Raw genomic sequence first — 25,871 nt, 5'->3', positions numbered from 1 at the left:
AAGAACGCGAAAAATAGTTGTTTAAAGACGTATAATTATTGCTGTACGGATTGATATTGAAAGGAAAACTATTGAAATAACGTTCTAATTGAAATTTAACTGATAACTGTTCTCTTTATTTTTTATTAATACAACATTTATATTCAAGATACATAAGCCTAGTGGTTTATGCATTTGGATAATATGTTTTCGCCCAACGGCCTATTTTTCTCTTTTTCGGATTTTCTCTTAAACATCTTGGTATATAAGGCGGCTGATGCTGATTCAATCTTCGTTTCGCAGCCGAGAAACCAAACTGCCACGGGTCACGTTTCTTATCAACAGGGCGAGTAGCGTTATCAATCATATATATTTTCTGCCAATGATATATTTCAGGCTGTAACCTATAAAGCAAAGAGAAATTAATGTTTTTATGTGATGATAATTAATCGTTTCTTAGTATATATAATAGATTATTTATACATATATGTACGTACTGATGTCTTGGTCTATTAGACATAAGGTGCTTAAATCTTGTTTCTAACCATGCTCTTCGTTCGGGATCAGTAATGTCAGCAACATATTTCACAGATTCGCCCAAGTATGGTTTCATATTTTCATTACTTCGTGCTGCAGGCATATTGATATAAAACGCGATCAATTTTTTTAAAACATCTTCGTTGAACCCTTGAATTTTTCCATCCTCTATTTTATCGAACAACATCATTGGTTCTGTTATCCAACATATATTACGCGCAGGATTGTTATCTGCATATTCCCAATGTAATAAAGTGGTGTTCAACTGGTAAACACAGAAGGACCAATATTGACCGTTTGTCAAAATTGTTTGCGACACTAATGGATATGTTATATCGTTGAACGTAGAAAAGCCTGAAATTAAAAAATGTAAGAGGAAATAAAAAAACATGTATAGTAAGAAACATTGAAGTAACTTCGTTAAAAGAAATATTTATCGCATAATGTATTACCTTGATAACAAGCCTGCGATAACAACCAACTATAAGATGCAAAAATAGCTTGCACGGTAATTGCTTCTTCATCCTTAATCTTTGAATTAAAAAATACATTATTTATATTGTGATAAGATAACAAACCAAATTCAGCAGGATCACCGGGCCAGAAACCAGGTATATTAGTTGCATGTTTGTACGAAAACTTATAAGTTAGTACCCTAGGATCAAATTTGAACTCAGGAATACTTAATTCTGGATTAGTAGAGTATATTGGAGAAACAATCTCCTTTAAAGGAAATTGATGTCTTAATTGTAGAATTGGAGAACCAACATATTGAACAGGCATATTTATTGGATCATTTGCATATTCTTTCAAATGTTCTATCCCCTCTCTTGCTTTTCTCTGTAGAGTCGGACGTTGTATGTCACCTGCAAACCAAAATGCTTCTATTCTTGGTTTAAAATCTACTTCAGTTTCCAATAAATGTGGTGTCATCGAAGATAAAGCTGACAGCATTATTCGATTGATTTGAAAAACAAGTGCATTTGTAACAGCATCGTTTAGCAATTTCTCTTTAATATTTTCTATTTCCTCTGTTATTTCTTGCTCCTTTCTGTAATGTATTTTTATGACATTAATTCTATAAATTATTTCTGTAAATGTAAATTTATTAATACTTTTATCGCTTAAGGGAAAATTATTATTATTATTTTTATACTTCTAACACAAGGCAATTATACTCACAATCTATGATTATATTCAAAAATAATAACATTTTCTATATGTTTTGTAATAGTTTGTACCAGAGCATCTAATTTTTCAGTTGTGATAATTGAATCGTAAAAGTCCGGTAATTTATTAGAATTTGTAACATGAGTACGTGTAATGTATTGAGCATGTTTCAATGAATTGTATGGAATTTTTCCTTCTTCTAAACATAATGATTTCCAACCATAGTAATGTGGCATATTCACACCAATTAATTTTTCCTCCACAGTTTCTAATTTTTTAATTTTATTATGCCACTTTTCATGTTTCCTCTTAAGCCTACCATGATAGGATAAATCCAAAATAGGAGGATATATTACATTTTCCGTATTATCCAGCGCGATACCCGCACATTTTCTTATAACAGTTTTTAGAATACTTGTAGAATAGTTTGGTAAGAATTTCTGTAGCCCTGTATACATGTTAAAAACCGCTGGATATATTTCAATTATTATTAGAGATACAGAGGTTATGTGTAAGTCTTTAACTATATTGTACACGATTTCCTGGTTATCGTTCATACATCTTTCTACGAATCTTATATTTCAATTAATAAATTACGTAGAATACTTCGTAGAAAAAGTAGATACTACATATAATAAAAATAATAAATTACAGGAGATATACACACTTGTGTATATATATACATATGTATATGTGAACTTATATCCATCAATCTCTAACCCTCTCGCTTCGGATGCCGCTTATAGGTGGCGCCCGCGAGATGACCTGTGAGTATGAGTGCACTTATAGGTGGCGACCACACGATGAATCCTGGGTTCGGCACCCCGTATATCGGGCATACACCAATGCCATCTGTAGTCAATAATATATTTTTTCGTTAGCGGCGGAACATTTTCTGTTGATTTTATTGATATATTGGATTAATCGCTTCTTAAAAGTTACTCATTGTTGAAACAACATCAAAACGTTTTACGCAATATATTTCAAACATCCAAACGATCGTATACTGTTTCGTGCCAAAAAATCTGTTAAATCCATTGACAGTGAAACGATATTTCATATCGTTTCCACGCACTTGTAACGTCAATTTTATCAGAGGCCACCGCGCACCCTCAATTACCCCAGGGACCTAAACCCTGAAAAACCCAATACTTGACTAACGAAAAAGCTGGTTTTTCTCATAAACAATATTACCTACTACCTACCTACTTCATTTATTAACATGACCTATAACCAATTGGCATCGTGGATCGTTACCCCCACTTTTCCTAACGGAAGGTGCGAACAGCGAATCAGCGTTGTTAATTAAAAAGGGCACACCCGCACCGAGCTTTCCTCCGTAATGAGACGAGACACCTGGGGAGAAATAGACAAAACCATCGAACAGTGAACATCTATCCGATCAGTTTACCCCTAAGTTTACGTGACACATACTGTGCGCATTTCTGATGCGCTCTTCAGTTCAGTGACAGTGCTTCAGCGGACCGGACTGCCGAAGCGTAAGTTAAAGTTGATTAGTAAACAAACTCCTTCGGTCATTTACGAGTCAAAAATATATAAAATCTTATATATTGATATAATTAATTTTGTAACCATAGAATCTTAATCTTGTTAAAAGTAATTGTTAAATTCTTAAAATGTTAATTTAAATATACATATTGATTAAAGTAGTAATTTTTAATCTTATATACGATATAGGCATCCCGCTAGTCAAAGGATTCACTTACTGTGTACTTAATGTGTCATACCTTAACGTCAAAATAAAGAAGTTAGTGAAGTTTCTGAGGTTAAGTTAATTGAAAAATTGAGTTAATTGAAAAATGAAACCAAGAAGAAAGAAACCGTTTAGCGGTAAAGCAAAGAAACAGCAATTGCAAACTAAGAAGCAACGGCAAAATTTGGCTTTACTTAGTATGTATGCACAATATAACAATGAACGATACGTTTTATATATTACATATTCGAATAATTAATTTTATGTTATAATTAGCAGGTGAAAGTCACAGCGGATACAAGGAAGATGACATAAATTACTCTAGTGATCTTGAATATAATGCTATACAAAAAATTAATAAACAGCCAAAAAATGATAATTCTCTTAGAAACAGATATACTTTACAATTCTTTCAAGACAGTGAAGAAGAAATACTGAAACGAAAGAAACAATCCAGAAGTGCTATTGTACCTTTATCTCTTAAAGATCAAGAAGTTTCAAATAACTATTTTCCACCTGGAATTGATATGCCAAAAAGGCCACCATGGGACTTTAATATGTCAAAAAAACAATTAGAATTGGCAGAACATAAGTATTTTACTGTAAGTAATTGTAATACACATTTATGTTTGTTGAGATAAATTTAATATTGGCTTATACTTTTAGGAATATCTAAAAAATATGGAAAAGTTAAATACCATCAGTTACTTTGAATTAAATTTAGAAACTTGGAGGCAGTTATGGAGAGTTCTTGAGATGTCTGATATTTTATTAATCATTGTTGATATTAGATATACCGTTTTAATGTTTCCCCCATATTTATACGAGTATATAACGAATGAACTTAAAAAAGACATGATTTTAGTATTGAATAAGGTTGATTTAGCACCTCCAGCTTTAGTAATAGCATGGAAAGAATATTTTCGTACCATATACCCAAAGTTACATATTTTGATGTTCACTTCGTATCCCACTTATAATTTATGTGGAAATAAAAGGGATACAAAGGGAATGAAACACAGGCGGAGAAAGGGAAAACTTAAAATGGCTGCAGAAGGAGCCCAGAAATTGTTGGATATTTGTAAAGAAATTGTTGGAGATAACGTGGATTTAACTTCTTGGCAAGAAAAGATTCAAGAAGAAATGCAAATGGAATTTGATTTAGATGACGCCGATCATAAAAGCAATATTACTATAGAAAAAGGAGATACAAGTTATATCAAGCATGAACGTTATAAAAATGGAGTTTTATCCATAGGATGTATCGGAACTCCAAATGTTGGAAAATCGTCCTTAATGAATGCATTAATGGGTAAGCAGTATTTTTTATAAAAAAATTGAAATTTAGAAAATGACAATGTTTAAATATTTAAATGTCATTTGTTAAATATCTTTCATAGGCAAAAAAGTTGTTAGCGTGTCACGTACACCAGGACATACTAAACATTTTCAAACTATATTTCTTACAAAAACCGTTTGCCTCTGTGACTGTCCAGGATTAGTATTTCCATCTATAGTACCTAAACAACTACAAATATTAATGGGATCTTTCCCAATAGCTCAAGTCAGTGAACCATATACAACAATTAAATTTCTAGCTGAGAGAATAGATTTACCAAAGATACTTAAATTGCAACATCAAGATAACGATGATACATGGAGCGCTATGGATATTTGTGATAGTTGGGCTTCTAAACGAAATTTCTTCACTGCACGAACTGCTAGATACGATTCTTACAGGGCAGCTAATTCGTTATTAAGGATGGCCCTTGAAGGGAAAATTTGTATATACGTATATCCCCAAGACTGGAGTCTTAATAAAGGTAATTGTCGTTAGACGTTGGCATAAATAATTTACTAATTTTTAAAACAATCTCTTTCTATCTTATAACAGGAAAGTTGGAGAATCATCCAGAAATTGAACTAGTTAAATGGATTCAAGCTAAAAATAAAGGCGAAGATGTAAGTGATATGAGAGGAATATACATTTCGTCCGAAGATGAAAATGACGAACAGAAACTCTCAGGAAATCGAGAACATGAAGAGAAAACATCGCAAGAAACATCCGATACTTCTGACCATTCTAATGAGACAACAAGCGAAGACTCAGAAATATCGCCCGTAGTTAACAAATTTGAAGCACTGTGTACAGATATATCAGAAATAAATCCTTAGTTAGTCAGTGTTTAATTAGTATTTTATTTATTCCTTTGAATACATGTTATATATGTATATATATGTATATGTCGGAGATGAAAGGACATCGGGGCTTCCCTTTTGGAATGTTGGGGAAAACCCCAATACCCTAGTCCAAACTTTTACTATAGCTACACTTAAGTAATAAAACTAAGAGATAGTTTTAATGTTCTAATCCGATTTTATGACGATGGGCTTGGGCTCGAAGTGACATAACGGGTCACTGAACGTAGCCACGGTCACGGGAGGGACGTGTACCTGACACAGGTATGAAATAATTATATAGCTCTCCTTAAAAACAAAGATTGACCCGAGAGGTGGAGAGAAGAATATATAAGGGCAGCTTCACTTGGACTGCGGGTTAGTTCATTCGAATAAGTTTTATTTGTACGTTGAGTCATACGTGTATCACATCGCATTCCAACCTTAACCCGACATATATATATATATATATGTCGGAGACGAAAGGACACCGGGGCCTTCCCCTGAAACTTCGGGAAAATCCGTAAAATCGTAATTAAAGTTTACAGTTGTAATTAAATAATTTGCCGTTATTCTGCCCAATTGTGCTTGTTTGCGATTTGTGATAATAAACTTGGGCCCAAGGCGACCATCAGCCGCCGAACGTAGCCGCGGTCAATGGGACGGGCGCTCCGCCTAACAAAGGTGCGGGGTGATGTTATGACCCTCATTAAAGGAAATACCCATAGAGGTATCTGACAGTAAAACATCCTAACGGTTTCTTCGGACAATGAATACCTAACGTTGAGGCACGTACATAGCACAAGTCTAGTTAGCCCGAGGACCCGTTATAAAACCTGGGTTTTTCGGCAATTAAGATTTGGGCAAACGGACAGGCAGCTTTTGTCTCAAATCGACCAAGAGATCTTTCTCGAGATCTCATCGGCGAAGGGAGTAGTACACGTTTGAGTTAGAGCAAGTATATCTATCCTTCCGTTGACCGTGGATTCGTTATCGAACCTGAATTCATTGTTATCAACATCTCGACCATCCGATCGCCGCTATTACTTGTAGCCTCTTGTAATAACCACATTTGTACCAATAAATATCAGTTATAACCGCGATGGCAAATTCGAGTGAAGGTTCATCAAACGCCCAAAATTCCAACCTTAACCCGACATATATATATATATATATATATATATATATATATATATGTCGGAGACGAAAGGACACCGGGGCCTTCCCCTGGAACTTCGGGAAAATCCGTAAAATCGTAATTAAAGTTTACAGTTGTAATTAAATAATTTGCCGTCATTCTGCCCAATTGTGCTTGTTTGCGATTTGTGATAATAAACTTGGGCCCAAGGCGACCACCAGCCGCCGAACGTAGCCGCGGTCAATGGGACGGGCGCTCCGCCTAACAAAGGTGCGGGGTGATGTTATGACCCTCATTAAAGGAAATACCCATAGAGGTATCTGACAGTAAAACATCCTAACGGTTTCTTCGGACAATGAATACCTAACGTTGAGGCACGTACATAGCACAAGTCTAGTTAGCCCGAGGACCCGCTATAAAACCTGGGTTTTTCGGCAATTAAGATTTGGGCAAACGGACAGGCAGCTTTTGTCTCAAATCGACCAAGAGATCTTTCTCGAGATCTCATCGGCGAAGGGAGTTATACATGTTTGAGTTAGAGCAAGTATACCTATCCTTCCGTTGACCGTGGATTCGTTATCGAACCTAAGACCATTATCACTAGTGTCGCGAGTGCCTAATCGCCGCTGTTGATTGTCGAATCGGTAGTGTTCATACTCGTAGTATCAGGCCGTATCTTCGTTATAACACAACGCTGGCCAACTCCAAGGGAGGTCTATCAAACGCCCACAACCCTGTTCCTGACTCTTCTCCGACATATATATATATTAACACGTTCATGCCGGCGCTGCTATTTGTATTTCTCGCCGTGGAGTAGCGCTCGTATTCATGTTTATAATAAGTTTATGATATCGAATTGTCTTGTTTTTAAATAAATCTTACTTTTTTCAACTAATATACGTTAAATTTTCAACTATATAGCAATATTTTCTAATTACTAAACGAACTATATTTTTGGTGTACGCACCGGTTGGTGGAACGTTCAAGTATGAGCAACCGGTGGTATGCGCCGACGTGAACGTGTTAAATTATCTATTTACAACGAAATAGAATACAATATTTTTAACGAAATATTTGATAAGTAAAAACAGTATATACTATATATATATACACGCATTATTGTTCTGCATCTAATAATTTCTAATTATTTATTGTATTGCTCTTTATATATACATTAGCTTTTATTACTGTTTCGTTGGTCCATTATACAGCAATTATTTATTAAAAAGAGCTCTTTCATCTAGAAGCATAATCAGCTTTTACTTTGCTATTTAAAACTGTTGGCAAAAGGAAGAAATATTTAAGTCGTTAAAAATTCATAGATTTTTAGATAGCTTAAATTTTGAGGCCTATCAAATTTATGTGATAAAATGAGCACGAGATATGCAAATATGAAATGAAAAAGTAGGCTTTATATAATATATCGATACAACGTGCTTAGTATGGTCAACAAAACTAACTTTGAGAAATTTAAAGTTACATCTATAAAGTATTAAACAATAGTGTATCTGCAAAGTTAGTCCTCTATTACTTTCTTATCAAAATATCATTTTCCGTATTTCAGCTATCATGAGCATACGAAGCAATAAAATCTGCAAGCGACATTTTTAAGCTCCCAATAACTTTTTAACGGAATAACCAGGTATCGAGTAAAAGAACAATAATACGACTATTATTAATGCAATTGCTACTATAGCTTTCAGAATTGCCCATTTGTAGTTGTGCCATACTATATATTTAACAGATTTCAAAGGATTCAAAAACCACATGAAAGATGCATCGGGCCTGCTGAAAGAAAAGACAAACTAATTAACGATATAATTTTTTAAACGAACTAATCGAAATTGTACAAATCAAGTGGTAACAAAGCAAGCTCGCGTTGAATGTTAAAATATTGTATGATCGTCTTTATATTTACTTGGGTTTGTCAAGCGGATCAGGTTCGTTCCTTCCAAATCCTGCAGGATTTTTCTCAGCCTCTTCTTTGGTTAACAAATGAATTTCGGCTTCTACTTTACCCTACGAATATTTTCGATGTAAAATACTTTCAAGTTTGTACGAAACACATTAGAGCGAATATGAATTGATATTTACCGTTAATTCCATATCCTCGTTTTCTTTTTTGACGTAGAAAGGCCACCAACCTTTTATTCGTTTCTGTTTGAAAATATTTACGGTTGGCACAGATCCATCGGTCTTTAGCATACTTAACGTACAAAGCTTGCTATTCTTTGCACCGCGTGGAAATCGATTTAAATCGAGAGTAATAGCACCCAGAAAATCGTCAGCTGAAAAGTGATCTGCATCCCAGACCTGTGTACAGTGGATTCGAATGATAACGGAAATATAAATTAAAAGTACGATTAAAACGATTTTTTTTTTTTTTACTTGTAATTCCAAACGAGCAGGAATCTTGCATTCAGTTTCGTCCCAGCTAAACAGACTTTCTTTCCGATTGATAACGATCTTCTCTTCTGCTACGAGATAATCGAATGGAAATATAAAACGCCAATTGAAATTCCCTTCTCCTGTTAACGATCTATAATGAATGTCCGTAGATTGGCAATCTTCGGGGCCTTTCAGCCATCTAATAAACAAATCCAAGCAAAATTCACCGTTCTAACGAATCTCCAAACTATGCGCGAATTTCTTATATAAATACGCGGAATACCCTTTCACGTAAATATCGCTCATCTTTTCGCCAGTAAAGAACGCATCGTCTTCCAGTATAACGTCGTCGGTGTTCCATACGATGATCCGAAGCTCGTAACTTTTCGGTTTCCTCGGTGAAATATCGATCGACGGTCCTGGCGAAGGCATGTCCATAGGAAACATGTCCACCCACATTTCCAACTTTCCTTGCTCGATCCCGGGTTTTTCAGGATTGTAAAGTGGACGTGTTTCCACATGCTCGGGGACCAGAGCACAACCGATTCTTGGAAAAGCATGCCATTGGTGAAGAACTGCCAGTGCAAGATGTTCTTCTATGCCTGGTAAGATGAACATTATTTTTAGGAAAAGCACCGCGGTATTCGACACGCGGTAGCTTTTCTAATCGTTAGGAAATCGACGTTCGGTCGATATTTACCTTTCGTATGAACGTAACATTCCATTTCCTCGTCCGACAAAGAAAACGTTTTTCTTCCTATCGTTACTTTTCCGTGGGAATACGCCGGTCCGTCGATCTTTCCCTCTTTGCAAAGCTTCGACAAGATCTGCGTCGGTTTCATCGCGTCTCTCCATTTGTTGTAACCGGATCTGGCGATAAAATACGCCGACTTGAGCACGTCGTTTCATTTTAGAAGAAAGCAATCGAAATGTTCTCGTTCGGAAACTTACTCGTCGTATTTTTTGGCTAGACCGCAAGTAGCACGATGCCGGCTATAAAATCGATTTTCCAGATCGATCTTTGTTTCACCGATCATATCGTCCGTGCCGACCAAGTCCCAATCCAACACTTGAACGGTCAACAACGAATCTTGCGGGAAGGTTGCTTCTATTTCGAAACACCTTGCAAATAAAAGACACGAAGATGTAACGATAGGTCGTAACGAATAGTACGCGATCGTATCGGTACATACTTGCCGAATACGGGATTCAGTTGTTTCGACACGTAATTCTCTTTGTCACTGATTCTTTTACCGCCTAGTTGCAAAACGACGTAAGGATCTGCTTTTCCGTTTAGATCGCAAGGATGAAGATCGTTCGCCTTGACGATATAAACACGTACCAATACGTGAATCGGTTCGTTGGAAGGTACACCTTGAAAAAAGCCATATTGCGGGTCGAATCCCATCACCGTATGATCTATCAAATCCCTAGGGAGAGGCCACTTGTAAACTTTTAAGGCCCCTTTAAAGCTTCCCACTATTCTGGATTCGTCTTCGGGCTCGTCCCCCGTTTTCTTTCCTCTGTAAAGTTCGAACGTGTGCAGCCATTCCTTGAACTGTTCAAATTCTGGCTGAGCTTCCAATTCGTTCGGATAAATTTTCAACAGCGCCGTTTTCGGGAAATTCCGATAGGTGTGCTTGGGGCTCAGTTTCGAAACAAACCTAGCTGCGTTCGCCGTCGACTTTAGGCCAAACAATCTTTTCGCTGCAACGCCAGGACTCTTTTCGTTCGACGGATTCGCTTGATTTTGATTGTAATTTTCCTCCATGTACGCCGGAACGGTACCGTTTGCCTGCGTTTGAAACATTGGTTTCTCTCTACGCAGTTCCTTGTTTTCTTCTATCATGGCTTCGACGGAAGCGAAGTATTTGGTCCACCAATCTTGACAACCATCTTCGTTCTCCAACGTGTAGAAATCGCCTAACGGAATTCGTTCGATTCAATTTCTCGACGTTGCTCCTTTTACGCTTCGATACTTTGTGCGCAACTTGCGTAACTTACCCATGCTTCCGTCGTTGATCAGACTTTGCTTTTTTTTTAAATTCTGTTCCGTTTTGTCCTTTTTCGTTGGCCAACCTTGTTCCAAACCTAGAGTAATAATCGCATCTCCGATACCAAACTCGAGATCGGTCAAAGACTCTGGCAAAGACGGGTACTGCATTTTAATCTTCGATGTATCGAAACCTAAAGCGAAAGAGGATAATTATCGAAAGTATGGTGTACATGCATACCGATCGACGGTAACGCTACGAAATATCGGTAAAATCTATTCCATCTACAACCAACTTGGATTACAGATTTCCGAAGAGTCTGAACTCGACGTTATTTTACCTGTGTATTGCTGTAATTGATACAGATTCTTCTTTCTTTCTTCCACATCTTTCGCTTTCTTCGTTTGCGGATGGTACATATACTTATGGATCGAATTTATCGTGTGCGTTCCAACGAGAGTGTAACGGCCGAAACTTCTGCAATCTACAGCCCTGATGGTCAAAGGTGGCCGATAGAGCTCCTGTTCGGGCAACTCCAACTCCAAAAATTTCACCGGTGTATTGAAATTCGGATTTTTCTTTGCGTTTGTGATAACCGAAGAGTAAAGAATATGACCGGCGCATTCGACGTCTACTCGAGGCTTGTCCACAGTCATTAGATGGATCCTCTTCAAATCCCTTAGACCCCAAAACAGTACCTCGATTCTGCGATAGAAGGCGATAGCGCGCGTGTGAGAGAGCGAACTAACGTTCAGCGAAATTCCGATGACGTTCGAAACTTGTGCAAACTAAAAGTAGTTTTACCGGTACTTGGAGAGAGTCGGTCGAATTCCAACGGGAACCGGAAGAATCGGTCCCCGATCCTGAGCTGCGACGGGAGTTTGGCTCGGAATTTCCTTCGGGTCTGGTAAAGTGGGAAAGCTGTAATCTTTCGTCTGCGAATATTCGAGTAGCTCGAAAACGGCGAGAAGTTCGCCCGCTCTTGCAGCGCCTCTCGTTACGTCGTACCATTCTAACGAAGGTGGGAATTTGGGTGGCGTGTAAGATTCCGAGGCGAGTTTCACGTGAGGTCGCGCGACCGCTCGACCTATGTATTCCGATTTCCCCTGAAACCATCGTACGTTTATCTCGTACAATCATCTCCGGTACAAGTTTTCGATTTTAGATTATTTATCGCGGAAAATAACTTTCTTTTCTCTCTTTGTCAAATATTCTTTGAAAAATTATCTTTCAAAAAGCTATCGTCCGAGTTTTATCGTAGTTTACTACTTATCTCTATGAGTCGCGTATTACGATACTCTTATTCGATCGACGAATTTGATTTCTAAAACCTTACGGCGGCAGCATACAGCCGTGACAATTGCGAATCAGTTTGATCGGAAAACCGACTTTAGAACGTTGTTACCTAGAGATCGATGCTGAAAAAATAAAATGTGGAAGCGTATGTGTTGCGTATGAATGTCGTATATCGTATACAAACTGTCAAAGCAGAGCCCCCATGCAGTGTTATATGTCCGTAGATAGAAAATGACTCTGTAAAAAAAAGAATCGGAAAAGAATGAGAAAAGAACTATAGTCGCTTGTACGAAGATTTTCTTTGCGTGTTTAATCGAAAAATGTATAGCAACAAAAAATAAAGCAAAAACATATGTACATCGGAGAAATTCTCCATCGTGACATACCACTTTGTCTTGATCGAAGAGTTCGACGACGATCGACGGCGGATCCTTCTTAATTTCTTCGTCGGTTCCGTAAATCAGTATGTCGTCGAAAAGAAGGAGTTCGTCCCACGTAGGACTCAAAGTTTCGTCGATCACTTGAGTAGAGTTGGAAAATTCGCCGCAAATTACTCTGGCGAAGGGATCGGAAAGACCTGACGCATCGCTGCCGATCAGAGACCGGGCTTGATACATGTGTGCTCTTAACTGGAACTTCTACTCGATAATTCAGATATTTTCATAATAAAATTGGACGATAGCGTAAGGATCGATAGCGTAAGAATAGCACGATTGTCAAATACATACGTGTTTTTCGACGTAATGAATAACGGTGGGTGGTAAAGCGCGCGGCCTGTCCACGTTTCTCAACTCGTGACTGAGTTCGTAACCCTTTGGCAGACCTTGGATAAAGTACTTTTTATGCTTCAAGATACCCAGCCACATGTAGATTTGTAATTTCGTTTGTATCGCCCAACCCGAAGGTCCGAATCGTTTTTTCCCTGGAAGCTATCGATCGATCGATCGACGTTATTGTTCGATCGAAAATGATAGACGCGGAACTAGTCGAACATGTTGCGCGCGAGTTATTTCCTTTCGTCGATTCATTCACAAGCTACGAAAAGTAAATTAGACGTAAGAAAAAACGAACATACTTTGAGAAACATGGTTTGAACTTTGCCGCAGTATCTGCCACATTCTTCATCGACGATCGAATATATCAAATCTCTTCCGAGTATTCTGTGATACGCGACTCGACGTCCGGAACTAATTACCCAAATAAAAACATCCGGTAGAGAATCTTGAGGCTGAAAGTCGTGTTTTCCTTTTAACGATAAAATACCCGTTTTAAGGAGGCAGCAACTTCGACGAAGGATACTCACGTCCTCGACGAGAAATTTTAATTTCTGCAAATAGCTCTGTGCAGTCTTCAGTCTTTCCTTAAAACTACTCTTAGTGATCACGGCTTTAAGATTGCGCGACATAATTCCAATACTTTCTAATTCTCTTTGACAAAGTTTCGTTCTCTCTTTATCGAGTTTCGTCTTCCCAACTCCCGGCCCGGTGATACTCGATTTACTGATGCTGACGTATCGATTACAGTTGCTGCTTAATTCGTCTAACGCAGACTTTAAGATTTTCTCGCCTGTACAGTCGTCAGCGTGCGACTGAGCCTCCGACAATCCCTCCTCCTACCCCAAATCAAAAATGCCCGTTAATTAAAGCAGATCACCTCGACTATACACTACGATGGAAACGTCTATCGACTTACCAGCTTATCGGAAATTTTGCTGATTATATTGCTATTGTACATTCTACGCCTATAGTCGGGCCAGATGCTCCTAACGTGAAGGCAAGGTTTGTCATCCCAGTATGGCAAAAAATAATACATTTTATCGTGCGTCATCGGTTTACAGGCTGGAGTGGTACTCTGCCAAGATCCGCTCAACACTTCCTGCAGCTCCTCTTGATCGCTACTCGTTCCACTTTTTGGTCCCATTTCGCATATCTGACAGCGACCGATTAAAACCGATTTTACCAACTTGTTTATCCGTTCAACGTAGTCGAACGTCGACGAACGACACGAAGCGACACGGTACAGAAGAAGATAATAAACGGAAATCAACGATTCGATCGATGAACGAGCCTCACCTTGGAGCTTTCGTTGTGACCGTCTAAAGCGTTTCCCGCATTCCCTATCGATAATTCGAAATACATTGGTTTGTCGCCGAGTTTCTTGTCGACCATCGTGGCGTCCATTATGGTGGCGAAAAGAAAAAATTCTTCGTTCCTGGCATAAACGGATTCGTTGATGGGTATCGTGGGTTCGACTTCCACCTCCGATGGAGCCATTTCCACGTTATCGCTTATCTCTGTCCTAATGCCTATTAATAATCTAAAGATACAGGACGATAACACGTTTAATATTTCCATGTTTCGTTCTCGGCAGAGGAATGGAACGCGATACGATTTTCAATCGAGAGAAAATAAACGAAATCGAGCCATAACCTTGCTCTGTAAGAGATTCCTTCACCCAATCCAGCGTTCAACGTGGAATGCTTATCTATGATACTGTAATCCCTGATGCTTCCGTAAAAATGGATAAAAGCTGGTCCAAAAGTTGGTAGAAATCCCTTTTCACCGTCGTTGCTGATCTTCTTCAAGTCGACGAAATGCGTGCCGATGACGGTCGCGTGAACCGGGTCGTTGTCGCATAGCTGAATTTTAATCCTTTGACAGAGAGGTGGAAACATTTCCGTGAAGACGATCTGTTCGTTCCAAACTGGCGCGTAACTGTGCCTTTTAACGCTCGTCTTACCCTGAATCGCGTGGAAAAACTTACTTGAAGGATGTTTGCCTCTTTCCCGCCTCTTTGATCGATTGTACGCATAGAACGTAGCGAAAACTATCGTGCATAGATAAGAAATTTGATCGATCTTACGGTTAGTCCGGCGAAGGACACTTGAACGTACGGATCGACGAGATCCTTGATTTCACCGGTAAACGCCTTCTTCACGTTCGCCATGATGCTGCTGTTCATCTTCGGTAGCCCGTCCGCTCTGTACACCTTCACGATGAACTTGGCTCTTTGTCTCTCGATAGGCACACCGTCCGGTAGCAAAAGATTACCCTCGATATCGTCCTCGTCCTTCTCGCTTTTTGGAGGAATTTTCACGGTGTCGCCTTTCCCGATCACGCTTATGTCGCACTTCAAGTAACCCTTGGGGCCACCAGCCACGTCGTCCGGATCCGTCAACAGTGCCCATTTATGGTAAAATTGATGATCTACAGGGTGAACGGGAATTACTTTCATCAAAATAGAACGCGATCCATCTTTAAACGTGTACGTCTTGCATACATCGTAACACGAACAGAGAAAGGTTTTAAAGTTGATCGTAAACACCGATTAAGCGAATATGTACATGATTTATGAATAAATGATAGAAGATACAACTTTCGACAGTCATTCGCTTCCGATGCATCTTTACAACTTTTCAGAATCTCAACTCGCCGATAAGTTCCAGGAAATTGAAACCGTCATACGTATCGACGATACTTTGACCGACTAAAGCGTTTAATTAACTGTTAACGATATTACTCGAACGTTAATAAATTAGCGTCGCGTTCGTGTCGAGAGACGATCGTTATTCGTAGAAACGAATAATTATACGCTCGATTAGCGATTATCTCATGTGCGTACTTACGTAACGATTTCCAATGTACTTACTACTATTACTACTTTCTATTTATTAGCACCGTTGTAATATTTCAATCGGTTCTAACGCGTTCATTTTCACATTGTAAAATAAATATGTATCATCGATAAAGCGGATTGCATATTTCTTCGCATAATACGCAACGTATTATGTACAAATATAGTAAGAAGTATTTCTACGCTACAGAAGCGGCATGACTTAGAAACTATCGTACTACAAGCCAAGTGTGACAAATGTTATACAAGCTGTGAATTTAAACGATACTCTGATGCATGATGAAAATATGATATGATACGAAATAGCTGTTTCGCTTCCTTTCGCTTCTGTCGCTTTTACTTCGATCCTTTTCCACTAAAACGTTTCATTTATATCGTCTTGGTAATTTTGTTATTCTACCCTTTTAGTTTATGTTTCATACACATGCGTTTGTAAGCGATTTCCAATTCATTCGTTTTTAATCGATGAAATTTATTCGCGATACTTTTATCGTTTACGCGTCGGTAAACGAAACTGCTCAAGTACGTAGAAAACGCGTACGATTGATCAACGTGATTAATTTCGTTGCGACTCGAATGAAAATATAGTAAATTCGTTACTTTGCAATCAGAATATGGGATAGAATGATAAACGTGTAATTTAATGAAATATGTTTCAGTTTGATCGAAAATATACATTGATTAAAATTTTCGTCTATGGAAATATCATTTTACTTTCAATGGAACGACAAAGAAAATCGTTTGCTCAGCTTCCTCGTCGGCACTGGCTCGATAAAGGATGAAAGACAGTCGGTAATGATTAACAGTAACCTTTAGGATCCTTTTCGAAGGACTAAAAAAATATACCTGGTTGTGCCCATACAGTCGCGATGTCTAACTTAAAGATGCCCAGTGTTAGATTAGCGCGTAAGAGATTCCGCGATTGCTGCACCTGCGTATCAATACAAGGTATTCACTACAAGTAATGTTAATTCACCTTCTCCTCGATTATCATTCATCGCGTAAAGTTGCCTTTCGCATACGTGTATCTAAAGCGACCTGTTCGACCGAGTAATTCTAAATCCGCAAATATTTCGATTTACGAATCAAGAACAATTACTCTCGTTAATTCGTCTCTTTTTCGTTTCTCGAATCCCCTGCGCTTTTATTGCGTTTGCGTCTCTTACATACAAAATCGATAAATTTAACGGTAGGAGCGATCGAGTCGTGCGCCGTTTCAACTGTTCTCTAGAGAACAGATCAAATCCATCGTGCAAAATATACGAAATCTTTGAATTTTCATATTTATTTCCAGTACACTGAAATACGATATTCTATTTGCAATACGTCATGACGATCATTGTCAATCACCTCAGGTTCTCGTTCAGTCAGATGGGAAATGAAAACAACTGATTATCGAAATACAACGTTGTCGGCAGTCGATTTCTATCGATCGAAAATTCACACAAATTCCAACAAACGGTCGATAAACGACCGATGATTACGCGACTAATCCTTTTATCCGGAAAGCGTCCGAAAACCCATTCGTCCTCCTGTTTCGAAACTTTTTTCCTATTTTCGTGTTCTTTTCGTGATATCATGCATCGTATATGCGTATTTACCGATTTATTGCCGAAAACGTTTTATTCAAAGCGCGATCAGCGGATTCGTTGCTTGCGCGTTATCGTATTTATTACAGAGTATCGGGGGCCAATTAAGAGCTCTAGTTATTAACAATCTAACGAAGCAAATAACTCCCTAACTTCTATAAACAGCAATCTCACGGAGCGAGATTCAAGGAAATTCGACGAGCGACTTACCGATAGCGTGATAATTTTATCGAACAGCATGACAGGAGGCATGTGGAAATCGAAGACAAAATACTGAAAAACAGAACGATATTAAAAGCGTTATTTCACCAAAATAATTTCGTAGCGTTCTATACGCTTTCAAATTGAACGAACACGCGCTCACACACGCAGACTCGATGTCAAACGAGAAGAACAAAATGCGAGATCAAGAAATTCGATATTGTATTTTAATGATAACAAACGCGAGAACGAACGAGAAATCTGAAATGAACAGAGCTGCTTGCTAAATGGTAAAAAAAAAAAAAAAAATACCGAAACGTAGGTATGTACATTATGTCGGTGCAACGGAGTTTATATCGACTAAATAGTTTATAGGACAACTCGTAGGAAAAAGATAATATTATCGTAAATACACCGTTCTGCTCTTTCCTCCTTTCTACACCCGTTGCTCAGTTCGATTTTACAAGCTTTCCGATAATTTCCCTTCAGTTTCCTTCGAACTTTGTTTTAAAGAAAATTCATTCCAAGAAGGACATATAGGTATACGATATGTATGTATGTACCTCGTTGTAATACGGACAATTCGTAGATTCTTTCACGCTGGTGTATTTTCGTTGGTCTCCGATTTGTACGCAAACGACCGGATCCATGTTCAGACCGGCCAACTGTCTCGCTTCGATGATGGTGACGCAAACTTGATAGTCCTGTGCCTTTAACGCGGTTTGTCCAGTGTCGACGGTCTGTAAAAATAGGATAGAAACGAATTTCACGATTCGGTGAAATTTCCTTGCAAGCTGCGTCGTCTCCGACTCGAAAGAAACCGTTTATTCTCAAGACGAAGACGGGTCATCGAATTCTTATGCAAATGCTGTTACGCAATTTATCGCGCCATTTACTTATTTCTTTCCAGTCGGGCTACACTCGACAATGCCAATCTCTCGAACGATCTCCGTTTTATTTGGAATTTCGGTACTTGAGACACGCCGACGCGGAATACATTAGCGAGCTTTCTACGTGTTTCCGTACAATCCGTATCGATGTCCAATGCCATTGATCGTTTCGTTACGCGCAATCGACAGAAAAACGAAAAGCTAAATATTACGCGCAATTATAGCTTTGATCGTTCGAAGGATCGATCGAACCTTTGGCTTTGATTTCTTCGTTGGTTTCACGATCGCCTCCTGAGTTTTCACCGTATTCGTTCCACCCTGGCTGTCATAATCGGACACGTTCGTTTCCAAAGAAGTCATCGAGTTCGTTCTCGAAGGTTCGTTGGATGTGGTGCAACTCGAATCCCTTCTATCGAGTAATTCGCTGGTATCCGAGCCGCTGTCGCAGGATCGAGCTCTGGGTGGTCTTTGCTTGCCCAACTTTATAAGAGATCTCATGCTTTTCAACGTCGAACTCCTGCTACAAAGAACGCATTTTCCCCATCTTGCCTATGTTATCGGCAGCATCTCTTTCGAGAAATGTAAACCAAAGCGTATAGAAGTCGATTTGCCATATTTTGAAAAAGATTTCATCTCGTGTTAACCCCGATACTCGAACGATATAAAACATAAAAATCGTTAGATTTTTCACGAATGTTGAAATGATCAACAACGAACTAAACGGTCTGGCGGCCTCGCCCATTTAATTCCAAAAAAACAGATACCGAGACGCGATATTTTGCAACAAATGCTTTCGAGTTCCCATAAATTGCCATCGGAGCGTGAAACACCTATGGCGCGCAAATTTCGAAGACGATAAGATCAACGTAAAGCGTGTCTCACTAACACGCGTATTCTCACACGCGTCGTCTAAAAAGGAGATATCATTCCCTCTTTGAAACTAAGACAATGATAAAACGTTAAACAAGAAATGCACATTTTTCTACGTTGTTCCATCCCGAGCTTCTTTTCTCTATGTATTTATGACAATAAGACCTGCAGAAATACGTCATATATAACCAGCCACTGTTTAAAAAATTCTTTATGTACATATGTAGGTATATTCGCCGTTTATAAAATAAAGTCTGTACCAGAGGAAAACGTTCCGTGGCTGTTGGAAGCTTCGAGAGAAGAAACGATAAATATCTTTCGCTCGGCAGTTTCAGATTTCTTTTGAGAAAAGCAAAAAATAACGGAAGAGACAAACGGAGAAGAAAAGAAGACGGATATTACGAAAATGGAAGAGAAAGAGAAGATCTCGAGATATCTACTGGCAATTTCTCACCTCTTGCGATCCGGTGACTTGTCAGCCGTTAGCAGCGAACTACCCCTTTGTAGAAACCCCCGTTTCGAACTTTTTTGAGGACTATGCCAAGAACCCTTTTTTTTGGCGGCATCGCTGCCGCTGTTAGCTTGCTCGAGGCTTCTTTCAAGGTTCGCGATGTTTTGCTCGATGTCGATCAACATTTGTTGTTCATCCTCCATTATTTCCGAGGCCGCGTACGAGCTGCAACTTCCGTCAGGGGGGTTGTATCGAATTTCAAAGCAGACGACAGCCTACGCATATTAAACGTGTTTTGTCATATCTCGGTAATGACCATCGATCTCCGATCAAAAGTTTAGTCCAAATTTCGTTTAAAACGTCTCGTGCGTAATTTATCTTTGCCCCGATGCGGATCGTCTATCGTACGCGATTATTCCTCGGAGCGCGGCAATTCAACGCCGCCGCTTGATATGGAATTGAACGCGGAAACTGTTATCGCAAGCATAGGTATGCATGTGTTTGAACGTACCGGAAGCGGCTTGTTATTGAGGTCTACCAAGGAATCCGTGACAATGATTCGACCTTCTCGTATCACCGTCTGCAAAACCAAACCGTATTTCGCGAGCACTTTTTCATTTTTCAAAACGCCCCGCGATACCACTGACAATTGCAGTACTTCTACTTCATCCACCGGTCTTCCCAAGTTCCAAGTGAAGCTCTGAAAAATGTTAAATCACGCTGAGCTTTTCGTTAACCATGCTTTATAAATCATGCTTTGGTTTAGCGATTTTTTCATTTTTTTTTACGCTCGAAGGAAACAAATAAAACAAAGACAAAAAGAGTAGTCTACCAGCCTCGATTAACCTTGATTATGATATGTTCTTTTGATATTTAAATGTCAACATTATTTATATTTTTCATGCAAGCAATTGCATTTTTTGTATAGAAATAAAAATAATTAAAACAAAGATGCAAGCAACAGCACAGCGTTGACTAATCGATACACGAACTGCGTAACGTATGAACTAACGCGAATGAAATATTTTTTTCCTTTCCTGCTTGTGTACCTCGCATCGCTTAAATAAAAACGACAAAATATGTCTTTAGTCGAAAAAACAAAAATCCACTCGTCGATATAACAAAATATCGAGCTACAGTAGTACTTCTAGTACGAATTGAAAGTCTTAAATTGCAAAAGCGTTTTGGTAAACTTTGTTTTAATGGAGTAAAAAAGTGGGTCGCGATGAGTACTTGATATACAAAATATGTATACCGGCTGCACGCTCGTTTACTGCGCGTCAAGCAAGTTAGTCAAGTGCGCACAATCGTAAACTACGTACGAAAATTCGATAGCTGCGTGATTCGTATTCCTTCGAAATTTCTTGAAATTATGTAAAACTGTTCCTAACGAGAATCGATGTATACTGAAACAAAGCTTTGAACAAGTTCGAGAAAGATAAAACGTTTTAACTAAGCTACACTCGTTCAAACTTTAAATGTAACGCTCTCCGTGTATTAAACCAAAAATTTACCAAAATAGTGTTATATATCTGATTAATAGTAATTAACAATAGATTAATAGAATAGCCACAAATTAAACATTTGTCTTCTACGTTACCTCATCTACCGTAATATGGTCTCCGCTTTCTTCGAGGCATTTTGAGTAATGAGGGACACCTGTAAAAGATTTTTCTGAAGAATCTCCATATCATAGCATTAAACGTAATTTCGATCTCCACGACAAATTTCATAAACCAATAAACGAATTACGTGATCGTATTTAACGACGGTTCCTTTTTAAGTGCAATAGCAGGTTAGCGTAGTTTTACGGGAAAGCTTTCATCCGTTATCAAAATTTTTCCAACTCTTATAGCATCACATTGTCGATCGAAGAACAAAACGACGATAATTCGATGCTCATTTATCGTTAGTTATATTTACGAGTGCGACGAATTGCACACTTTTTCCAAGTTCTTAGATATCAAAATGTAAGATGTTACAACAAAAATACCGTTAAGTTATTCCGTGTCCTATCACGTACCGATTGAATATTTCCAACATTTTGTTTCTCGTTATTGGATTTGCTTGCCTTTTACCGAGTTTAAATCGTAGTTTCGTTCTAAACGAGATGCAACAGCTTACGCGTAGTTTCTCTCGCGACTAACAACGGTATTTAAGATGAGCAGGCAGTTATTTCTACTATGTACGTTAAAGTAGAGAATCGTGCTAAGTCTCGAAAATTTATACTTCGTCCCTCTCTCCTATAGAACACGTTACAAGGAAGAAAAATATAAGCCAACTATGTACATACTTTCCTGAACGCAAAAGAAGGGATAACTACTCATCTAGAATCGTATTTAACAATAAGTAACATTGTTGTAGCGTTGTTCCGAAGATGAGAAAAGAATATGATAAAATTGGAATAACGAGTAGAATTTATACGATAATTGTGAATGATAAACATGCATATCTATATCGCTGCCTTATAAAACAGTCCGACTATACGATTTTAAAACTGCGTATAAATTTCGAGTTATATTATGTCTGACATCTCACAGTCTTCTAGCAAACAAACTATTTCGTTCGAAGCGTACTGGAAAGCAAAAAGTTCTCCGCCGTAACTGTATTTTTATAATGGTTACTCTTCCGCGTAAACGTTAAATATCTAATCTAGATGGCTCCTTTGAAAAATATAACGCGGTAAATAAGTGGGTTAAGAGGTAACCGCGCGAGAAATTAAGACGTCGACAGCGGATTACGGGAGAAAGGAAAAGGAAGTAAAATTGTTCCTGCGATACGTATCAAAATCGTATCACGATCGTACGTGTATACACTTACGTATATTAATTAAGTAACTCTGAATAACATTGGAACGTTTAAAGAGGTCGAGGATAAAATCTTGACGTTCAACTTTGTATCACGCGAGCTGTAGATCGTCGGTGAACTGGGGCAAACGTGATTAAATAAAAGTTTAATATCCAGAAGCCAGGTTAACCTCCGGTTAACAATTCGTCGTTGTCCTGTCTTGCCTTTGAATTTTCCTTTCCTTTCGTACACGACCCTGCAAGATGACCGACTAAACCTACGACTGGTTGGTTTAACGTTTAACCTAACGCTAACCTTTGCATTTGATCCCCTAAGTCCTCACGCTTCGATAAATATTGCAAATCGCGCGTCCACACTCGGCTGAACTGGCTTTCGCTCGACAGTTTATTAACATTTAGCTACATATCCAGCGTTAAACAAACGAGTGACGTGTATTTTTAAACATTGACATTTTCCAAACATTAATTTCAATATTTACGACTTGAGCGATACGTCGAGATTTAAAAGATTTCAAAGATCTGGCTACTCTAAAGAAATACCGAATTTTGTATAAATTTAAAAAGATTCCACTTTTAATGATATTCCTAATCTTGGATATCCTCTTCGTAATTAGAGCGACGCTCGAAGAAGCAAAAAGAAGAATGGTTAACATCCTAGCGTTATTATTTAATCCTGCTATTTTTTTAATAGAAGTGGATATATCCACGCGCTACGCGATCCCAAGTATAATCAAATTTGCCAACATAGAAAGGTTGCGTCAATTTTCCATCACCGTTGAAACTAACTTTATACGATAAGTATACAGAGAAACGAGAGTAGATACGTGTAATTCGTTTTTTCAAAGTTGCTTTTGTCGTTTTATCCTAAGAGCTTTTTTTCGTCGTTCCACGAACATAATTGTTTGAATTGGAAACACAAATAGTATCTGCTTCTGATTAATCCAGCCAATATCTGTCACCACTTTAACGATACTGTTCCACGGTTTGCGGTTTGTTACACAGTTGTATATATTAAGATACATACATACGTATTTGTTCAGAGTTAGTTACACGAAGAGAACGAATCGATGGACACGAGACAGTAAGATAATGCGTTTCTTCTAAATATTTCTATAAGAAGAATTACATGTAAGAAGAATTTTTGTATTTTATGCGAGAATTGTATTTGTATTTTATGCTTGTTTCTTGAAACAAATTGAAATTTTGTAAAAGATTTCTTTTACACACAAGATAGATATCGTAAAAATCACGTGTCGATTAAACGCGATAAATCTGCGTGCGGTAGCTGCTCTAGATAGAAATATTTATTTATAGATGAACTAATTTTAATCAATATCACCGATTAACCTTATGAAAACGGTGACCGTATGAAAACAGCGGGGTTAGTTACATTGCACAATCGAAAAACGAGAAGCGCTACTTTCTAATCGACGAAAACCTTTGCCAAGCGAATAACAGGTTCGAATAGCGTAGTATCCAAAGAAACTCGTGAAAGAGATTGCAAAGAAAGTCATTATCCTACGCGCAGTCATAGAACTCTGCGCTCGTATCGTTAATCAGTTGATCTTGCAATTGATTCGAACTTGCAACGTCTCGCAACACGATATTATTATCTCGACAAATATCTATTACGTTTCCCGTTCGCTTTAATTAACTCTGAATTATTTACTTTCCTATTTATCCTTAAATAGCAAACAGATATAGCAAATTTTGTCAAAAATCACGTGGCATAAATTTGATAATTCTTTCGAGTCATTCATTGATTAACGTTCGTAAAGAAGATGCATTCGTTCGATTTGCGTGTAACAGAGAAGGAGAATCTAAATGCGACTATATTTGTAATAGCAGCGTAAATATTTGTACGCGAAAATTACATTATTCAGATTTCGCAGAATCGCAAATTAAATGGAACGCGAGCCACCCACCGCGTGTTACGAGAAAACGAAGGGAAAAGATGACTAAAACGACGTAACGAAATTCTGATCGATTGTCAATTATATTTACTCGGCGTCGATCGCCGTTCTCGTTCATCGCGCAAGTTCACGCCTTCAAAGTTCAATTGCCTTCGTAAATGTTGAGAAAAGCTTAACGACGCTTTTCTATGGGAAACCGAATGGATAAGTGGTCGTTACGGTTGACGCAAGCTGTGGATTTTATCGGTATTTTTATCGTCGATCGTCGAGCAATATCGCTCGAAACTTACCCCGGAACTCGACCTTGACAACCTTGTCTCCTTTGAATTTCAGTCCTTGAAAATTCTTGACGATAACGACGAGCGCCATTCTATGTCGAACGTTCCGCAAATTTCACTCGCGACGTAAATTTAGCGTTCGTTAATGGCCGTACGTATCAGGAGAGCCGAGCAAACGGATTACACCGCATGTTCCGTTCCTGCGTTCGTACGTTCTTCGATCATCCCCAGTTAGACGAAAGCAAAGGGAAGGGCCACGACCAACTGTACGAATCGAATGTCCGACTTCCGCGCTAATTCGACGATGAAAACGACAAAGACCTCGTGTTTAAGCGAATGGCGATAACATCGTAAGATGTTTCCGGTAAACGGATATTTTCAAACCGGTGCGGTGTCGCGATTAAGGAACCGAGTGCGAGCGAGCGAGCAAGCACGTACCCGAATCGAACGACAGACAAATTCGGACTAGCTGATGTTCGCGCCTCGTACAACCCCCGAGTCCTGTCCGTCCTACCGGACCTACCCGTTCTGCTATCCTGGAGAACCAGCGCACGCGCCACTTGCTACTACTCTGCCTACTACAAACACGCAAACACACACACACACACACAGATTGACCGTGTTACGCGTCATCGACGCAGCTATTCATCGCGGCGTGGGCGACGCGCCGCTTCGCTCACCCTGCGCCCTTCCATTCTCGTTACTCGCTATTCGCTTGCCGCGTTCTTTCCCCTAGTTTCGCCAGCATATCCTCGTGAACATAGCAAATTGCCGAAATACCTGACATACGTATCAACCGGAGCATCGACTCTTCATCGACCCAATCTCTCTCTTTCTCTACGCGT

The 25,871-nt window shown here is 38.7% G+C and overlaps 3 protein-coding genes across 8 annotated transcripts; 1 reads left to right on the top strand and 2 right to left on the bottom strand.

Annotated features, from left to right (window-relative positions):
- Positions 1-88: 88 nt before the first annotated feature.
- Positions 89-2,442, bottom strand: mRpS30 (mitochondrial ribosomal protein S30). Its single transcript, XM_033340517.2, has 4 exons — positions 1,699-2,442; positions 969-1,567; positions 477-870; positions 89-383 (listed from the first exon to the last, which is right to left on the bottom strand). Exons 1-4 carry the CDS (start codon positions 2,241-2,243, stop codon positions 167-169), a joined length of 1,755 nt encoding a protein of 584 aa, XP_033196408.2. The 5' UTR covers positions 2,244-2,442; the 3' UTR covers positions 89-166.
- A 585-nt stretch (positions 2,443-3,027) lies between these two features.
- Positions 3,028-5,590, top strand: Ns4 (Nucleostemin 4). Of its 3 annotated transcripts, none has more exons than XM_076625018.1 (6): positions 3,028-3,185; positions 3,385-3,597; positions 3,680-4,002; positions 4,067-4,712; positions 4,801-5,223; positions 5,295-5,590. In XM_076625018.1, exons 2-6 carry the CDS (start codon positions 3,507-3,509, stop codon positions 5,573-5,575), a joined length of 1,764 nt encoding a protein of 587 aa, XP_076481133.1. In that variant the 5' UTR covers positions 3,028-3,185; positions 3,385-3,506; the 3' UTR covers positions 5,576-5,590. The 3 variants fall into 3 exon arrangements, with proteins under 3 accessions (XP_076481133.1, XP_033196394.2, XP_076481128.1); XM_033340503.2 differs by having other exon boundaries at positions 3,677-4,002; XM_076625013.1 differs by having other exon boundaries at positions 3,168-3,303; positions 3,677-4,002.
- On the bottom strand, positions 5,576-25,730 carry LOC117160076 (otoferlin). 4 transcript variants are annotated; one of them, XM_033340502.2, is made up of 27 exons: positions 25,039-25,730; positions 21,629-21,687; positions 20,540-20,728; positions 20,032-20,303; positions 18,960-19,227; positions 18,381-18,557; positions 17,827-17,889; positions 16,874-16,958; positions 15,257-15,600; positions 14,824-15,134; positions 14,467-14,710; positions 14,087-14,323; positions 13,698-14,006; positions 13,470-13,622; positions 13,123-13,323; positions 12,781-13,032; positions 11,903-12,204; positions 11,439-11,803; positions 11,109-11,291; positions 10,298-11,027; positions 10,056-10,226; positions 9,805-9,974; positions 9,388-9,706; positions 9,105-9,303; positions 8,811-9,029; positions 8,635-8,735; positions 5,576-8,501 (listed from the first exon to the last, which is right to left on the bottom strand). In XM_033340502.2, the coding sequence occupies exons 1-27, from the start codon at positions 25,115-25,117 to the stop codon at positions 8,324-8,326; spliced, it is 6,180 nt and encodes a 2,059-aa protein (XP_033196393.1). In that variant the 5' UTR covers positions 25,118-25,730; the 3' UTR covers positions 5,576-8,323. The 4 variants fall into 4 exon arrangements, with proteins under 4 accessions (XP_033196393.1, XP_033196390.1, XP_033196391.1 ...); XM_033340499.2 differs by having other exon boundaries at positions 5,576-8,504; positions 25,039-25,728; XM_033340500.2 differs by having other exon boundaries at positions 5,576-8,504; positions 12,784-13,032; positions 25,039-25,728.
- Between the last annotated feature and the right edge of the window lie 141 nt (positions 25,731-25,871).

Source organism: Bombus vancouverensis, chromosome 2 (assembly GCF_051014615.1).
Source record: "Bombus vancouverensis nearcticus chromosome 2, iyBomVanc1_principal, whole genome shotgun sequence".
NCBI lineage: Eukaryota > Metazoa > Arthropoda > Insecta > Hymenoptera > Apidae > Bombus > Bombus vancouverensis.
Note: the sequence above shows the minus strand (reverse complement) of the source record. Positions and strands in the feature narration are given on the sequence as shown.